We start from the raw sequence: 6,394 nt of genomic DNA on the forward strand, positions 1-6,394 counted from the left end.
GGCCTGGCCAAGTTACGAATTGCACATTATGTAACTTTGGCTCGATTGCCCTTTAACCCGTCATGTAGCGCTCCTGAACCTTGGTAGACGGTCGGGCCGTCGGTCATGTTCTTGTTTGATTCTTGGCCGGTGGTTCGACCTATGCCTAAAACGGTTCGGGGGTGTTATAGAGGTGGTATCAGAGCATGGTTTCGTTCATGCATGACACAAGTGCTTTTTAACGGTTTTATCGAGTCAAAGGAGTCGCAAAAAGATGATTAGGAAACCAGCTGCTTCCCATAGTAAGATTATCACTTACCCTTTTGATTGTGTGCAGATGGCTAATCGCGGGACAGGTGATGATGGACGAGGTCGGATATGGGGAGAGGGAATGGATTGGAAAGGCGGAGGATTGGGTTACAGATCAGATCAGGATAATGGAAATAGCATTAGTGAGATGTTTGGACACGATAGGAGCCCTCTGCAGAGAACAAGATCTTTTCCTGGTTACGGTAACAGGACTAGAGTGAGAGAAGACAGTATGGCGAGCATTAGTCGAAGTCGTATTTGGCACCAGAGACATCAAGATGATCAATCCGTCCAACCAAACCCAAGGACAGATCAAAACCATGCCACCGAAAGACCACAAGATCATGGAACCGAAAACACCCTGAAGCTTTTACATGACGTGATGACCGAGGCACTTGGTAACCAAGGCAGGCGTACTCAACCCCTGAAGTTTCCAAGCTATTATCTACCATGAAGAACATTGGATCCTACAAGTTCAAAGGAGGATCCGATCCTATTGAGGCCGACAAGTGGATTACTATGATGGAGAAGAATTTTGAAACCATGGAGTGCCCGGAGGAGTACAAGAAGAAGATCAATGTGTACTACTTGGAAGGTGACGCCACAGGATGGTGGGACAGCATAGACAGGCAGCATGGACACACCATCACATCGTGGGAGTCGTTCAAGGGAGAGTTTGGGAGGAAGTATTTTCCTCCAGAAGCAAAGCATCGATTGGAGCGCCAGTTCATGAACCTTGTTCAAGGAGATAGGCCCGTAAGGAGTTATGAGTCGTAATTCACAAGGTTGAGGCGACATGTCTTTGATGGGCGTGAAGATGAAGCAACTATGATCCGTAACTTTATGTACGGATTGAAGCCGGAGCTTGGAAGTCGTTTAGGTGGAAGCAACTTTAGCAGCTTATCGGATCTGGTGGAAAAGGCTGTTAATGTTGAGACTGTATTGGAGGCTGAAAGGAAGACCTTACCACATTCTGGTGGACACACCAAGTTTAGCCAAGGAGAAAGGCCAAATTTCAACAAGGGTCCAAGATCTTACAAAGGCAAAGGGCGAGGCTTTGGAGGCCAGGCCAACAATCGTGGTAACACTGGTGTGTTACATATGTGATCAATCGGGACACATTTCTAAGTTATGTCCCAACAGACAACGGAGTAACCAGCAAGGTTATTCATCGCTGAGGAAGGAAGATGTTACTTTTTTCTTCTGTGGAAGGAAGCGCCACTATGCATCGTCATGTCCAAACAAGCCAATCCATGCGACCCCTCTCGCAATCCGAGCTCCTCCTAGCCGTCCAGCTATTGAGCCAGAACCAAAGAAGCAAAATCTAGGAGGTAGAGTTTATGCCTTAGGTGTAGAAAACCCAGACAATGCAGGACCGTCAAGCGGTCCCATCACAGGTATTGTGGGTGCTTAACCTCTTCTTTTTATTGAATGGAAATTTAGTTGCTGGAATCTAGTTAGTATGCTGGTTAGGTATAGATTGCTTGATCGCTAGGTTGCACGTTTAGAAATTTAGGATGATGATTGATGGTTGTGAGAATTTTGATTAGTATTTGTGATTGAGATATTGTTGATTGGGTTACTGCAGCAGGAACCATACATGTTGCTGGTAAACCCACACATGTATTGTTCGACTCGGGGGCAACACATAGTTTTGTGACCCCTAAAGTAGCTGCCCGGTTTTGGGATTGTTTTGTGGTTGACAGGATAGATGTGGCCGTCTTGACCCCCGCAGACCGAAACCTTCAAGAAAATCAGTTTATCAAGAATGTTCCATTGGTCATTCAAGGCAAAGAGTTTGTGGCAGATCTATTAGTCGTGCCTTTGAAAGGGTACGAGGTAATCCTTTGAGTGGATTGGTTATCGAGCTACGGAGTTCAAATCAACTGTGGAAAGGGAAGGTTGTTGTTCGGCAGATGTAAATGACCAGAGATGGTATACTATGGAATCAGTCCTAGTATGACCGGGTCTTTGGTAGCAGCGATGAGAGTACAAGATTTGTTTCAAGACGGGGAAGTATATTTGGTGACCTTATCGGTTAGTGGAGGAGCCATTAATGATGAAGTTAAGGTCGAAGACATAGAAGTGGTCCAAGAGTTTGAGGATATCTTTGCACCACTAAAGGAATTACCTCCACATCGGAGTAATCCCTTTACCATTACTTTGGAGCCTGAAGCAAAACCTATAGCTAAGGCACCATATCGGATGGCACCTGCGGATTTGGCCGAGCTAAAGAAACAGTTGGAAGATTTATTGGAAAAGGGATTCATCCGGTCGAGCTCTTCACCTTGGGGAGCTCCTGTGTTATTTGTGAAGAAGAAGGACGGAAGCATGAGGCTGTGTATCGATTATCGTGGCATCAACAACATCACGATAAAAGATAAGTATCCTCTTCCAAGGATAGACGAGTTGTTAGACCAACTAAAGGGAGCTAGTTGGTTTTCAAAGATTGATTTGGCATCAGGGTATCATCAAATTCCTATTGCCAAGTCAGACATTATGAAGACGGCGTTTGAACGAGGTATGGGCAGGACGAGTTTGTAGTTACGCCCTTTGGTCTCACAAATGAACCTGTGGCTTTCATGTGTTTGATTAATGAAGTGTTTCACGACTATCTAGACAAGTTCGTGATCATTTTCACTGATGACATCCTGGTGTACTCGAGAAGTAAGGAAGAGCACAAAGAGCATCTGCGACTGGTTATGGAGAGGTTACGTAATCAGAAGCTATTTGCCAAGTTCAGCAAGTGCTCGTTTTGGAAGAGAGAGATAGGATTTCTTGGTCACATAGTATCAGGAGAGGGCGTGGCTGCTGATCCAGAAAAGGTCCAAGCCATACAAGAATGGTCTCGACCTACCACTGTGACAGAAGTGAGGAGTTTTCTCGGACTTGCAGGCTATTATCGGAAGATTGTTAAGGACTTTTCCTCCATTGCAAAGCCTTTAACTAAACTTACCGGTAAAGGAGTTCCTTTCTTATGGGTGGAAGAAACCGAGATGGCATTCAAGAAGTTGAAGGAAGCTCTCACGACCGCACTTGTGTTAGCTTTGCCCGAGCAAGGTAAACCTTACACGGTTTACAGGGATGCTTCACGAGTTGGGTTAGGTTGTGTTCTTATGCAAGATGGGCGAGTCGTCGCGTATGCCTCACGACAACTACGGAAGCATGAGGATAACTACAGTACACATGACTTGGAGTTAGCGGCCGTGGTGTTCAATTTGCGAAGTTGGAGATCTTACTTATATGGAGAAGAAGTGGAGGTATACACGGACCATCAAAGTCTTAAATACCTCTTCACTCAGCCAGATCTCAACCTGCGCCAGCGTAGGTGGATAGAGTTTTTGGCAGACTACAACATACGGATTCGCTACCATCCAGGTAAAGCGAATGTTGTTGCGGACGCCTTAAGTCGAAGAAAGTTGGACGCAGATTTAGAGAAAGAAGTGGAGCTGTTGAACCAGGAGTTGAAACAAGTGAAGTTGGTCGTTTTGGAAGGGCAGACAAGCGAGCCATTGCGACTTCAAGCGGTGAATCAGGCCAGCTTGATTCAGAGAATTTGAGAAGAACAACTTAAGGATGAGAAGTTACTGAAGATTACTGAAGAACTCAATGGGCAAGCCGGGCCAAATAATGCTGGATACTACTTGGTGAAGGATGGAACTTTTCTAATCAATGGAAGGATCACGGTTCCTAAAGGACAAGGGCTGAGAGATGAGATACTAAGGATCACACATCATTCTTTACTTAGTATCCATCCTGGAAGTTCGAAGATGTACCGAGACGTGAGGAGATACTATTATTGGCCGGGCATGAAGAGGTCAGTAGCACAATGGGTTGCTCAGTGTGCAACTTGTCAACAAGTCAAGGTCTAGAATCAAGTACAAGGACGATTGTTACAAAGTCTTCTGATACCTCAAAGGAAATGGGACTCGATTTCCATGGATTTCCTTACCGGATTACCCACTGCTCCAGGTAGATCGAACAACTCGATATGGGTGATTGTGGATAGGTTAACCAAGGTTACACACTTGTTGCCTATGCGGGACACTGATAAAGTTAAAGTTTTTGCCGAGCTGTACATCGACCAAATCGTGAAGTTACATGGTGTACCCTCAGACATCATCTCAGATCGCGATCCAAGGTTCACTGCATCATTCTGGGAAGCACTGCAAGAAGCCTTGGGAACTAAACTGTACAGAAGCACGGCGTTCCATCCCGAAACAGATGGCCAAACGGAAATGACCATTCGGACCATCGAGGACATGCTGCGGATGTGTATTCTCGATTGGGCACGAACTTGGGAGAAGCATTTACCGTTGGTTGAGTTCTCGTATAACAACAGTCATCATTCGAGCATAGGGATGTCACCTTATGAAGCGTTATACGGAAGGCCATGCAAGACGCCTATGTGTTGGACGAAAGTGGGCGAAAGAAGAATGTTGGGGTCACCTATTGTTCAGGAGACCATGATTAAACTGGAAACGATTCAGGCCAACATGAAGAAGGCTCAGGACCGTAAGAAGAAGTACGCAGTCCAGTCAAGAAGAGAGGTAACTTTCGAGATAAGAGATTGGGTTTACTTGAAGGTTACAGCCCAAAAAGAGAAGGACATATTTGGCAAGGTTGGGAAACTTGCGGTCAGATTCATTGGTCCGTACAAGATCATCGGTAAAGTTGGTGAGGTAGCTTACCGATTGGATCTGCCAGCAGATATGCATCTACATCCAGTATTCCATGTTTCCATGCTTCGGAAACATATACGGGATCCAAGTGCTGTTAAGCCCAAGAGAATCGAGGAGTTGGAGACAAACCTTACGTATTCTGAAGGACCAATCAGATTAGGAGATCGGCGTTTTCGGAAGCTCAAAAATCGTGAGATTTCTGAAGTACGAGTGTTTTAAGGAAGACAAAACATGATTCATGTTTCTTGGGAGGATGAAGCGAGATTTAAAACTGATCACCCGGAGTTTTTCTGAGAGGACGTTGTAATGGAAGAAGGAGGCCCCTCAGAGCCTTAGAATTCGAGGATGAATTCTGTTAACGGGGGGAGAATGTAGAAACCCTTAAAAAAAAATAAGAACGGTCGAGTATCCTTTGGGTGGTCGAGTCGCGGACAATCAGATTGTTCTTGTCTGAACCATGAGTCAAATATGCCACTAGACAATGGTCAGACAATGTAGTAGATTGATTCAAATGATGTTTGAAGAAAGACACTTTAGGAAGCACAACAGAAAGACCGGAAATTGGGCGAAAAACCCTAAATTTCGGTATTACGAATTTTTTTGAAGAAGCCGAAAGCTCGGTAAATATTTTTCCTCAAGATCAGAGTCCCAGTAGGGTTTATTAAAAATATTCAGGCCATCAGAACGGGCGTAGAAAAATATTTAGGATTGATCGCGGGACGAAAATTCACCGGAAAGTCTGAAATCGGCCGAATCGACCGAGAAGCTCGAGGTGGCTTGATGTGTATGTGTTCAGGACGTGGTGGCAGTCTCTTGACAGTGTGTGTGTCAAGGGAAGCAGGAGGTATTGCAGTACATGCAACCTGTACATGCAAGTAGACATGTGGAGCACGAGGTGTTGCGATACATGCGACCGAAGCATGCGGCCAGACATGTGTGAGATGGGGTGTCGACCTGCATGCACTTCAGTCATGCAGCAGGCCATCTGGACGTGGGTGTGTCATCCTGCATGAGACTGAGGCATGCAGCCAGCCATGTGGAGCACGAGGTGGAACGGCCAAGCACGAGGTGTCGCGATGCATGCGACCGGGCCATGCGGCCAGACATGTGGAGGACGTGTACTGAACAGACAGGCCATGTAGGCCAAAATCACCCGAACAATCCACAGGAAGGGCCAGCGTGCTGAGTCCAAGGACCAGCGTGCTGATATGTACTGATGGACAGCCACGGTCGTCCTGTGTGTGCTGACGGACACACACGGACAGCCACGGACGGCATGTGTCTGCTGACGGACACCCACAGACGTCCTGTGTGTACTGAACAAACATCCCACGTGGGCCAAAAGCAGCCGAACAGTCCACGGGAAGGTCCAGCGTGCTGATATGTGTATTGATGGACAGCCACGGACGTCACACACAGACAGC

The 6,394-nt window shown here is 46.3% G+C and overlaps 1 protein-coding gene across 1 annotated transcript; it reads left to right on the forward strand.

Annotated features, from left to right (window-relative positions):
• Positions 1–738: 738 nt before the first annotated feature.
• On the forward strand, positions 739–2,139 carry LOC106454292. The gene is made up of 4 exons (XM_013896434.1): positions 739–1,044; positions 1,147–1,382; positions 1,432–1,685; positions 1,877–2,139. The coding sequence occupies exons 1-4, from the start codon at positions 739–741 to the stop codon at positions 2,137–2,139; spliced, it is 1,059 nt and encodes a 352-aa protein (XP_013751888.1).
• Positions 2,140–6,394: the final 4,255 nt, after the last annotated feature.

Source organism: Brassica napus, unplaced genomic scaffold (genome assembly GCF_020379485.1).
Source record: "Brassica napus cultivar Da-Ae unplaced genomic scaffold, Da-Ae ScsIHWf_176;HRSCAF=314, whole genome shotgun sequence".
Classification (NCBI taxonomy): domain Eukaryota; kingdom Viridiplantae; phylum Streptophyta; class Magnoliopsida; order Brassicales; family Brassicaceae; genus Brassica; species Brassica napus.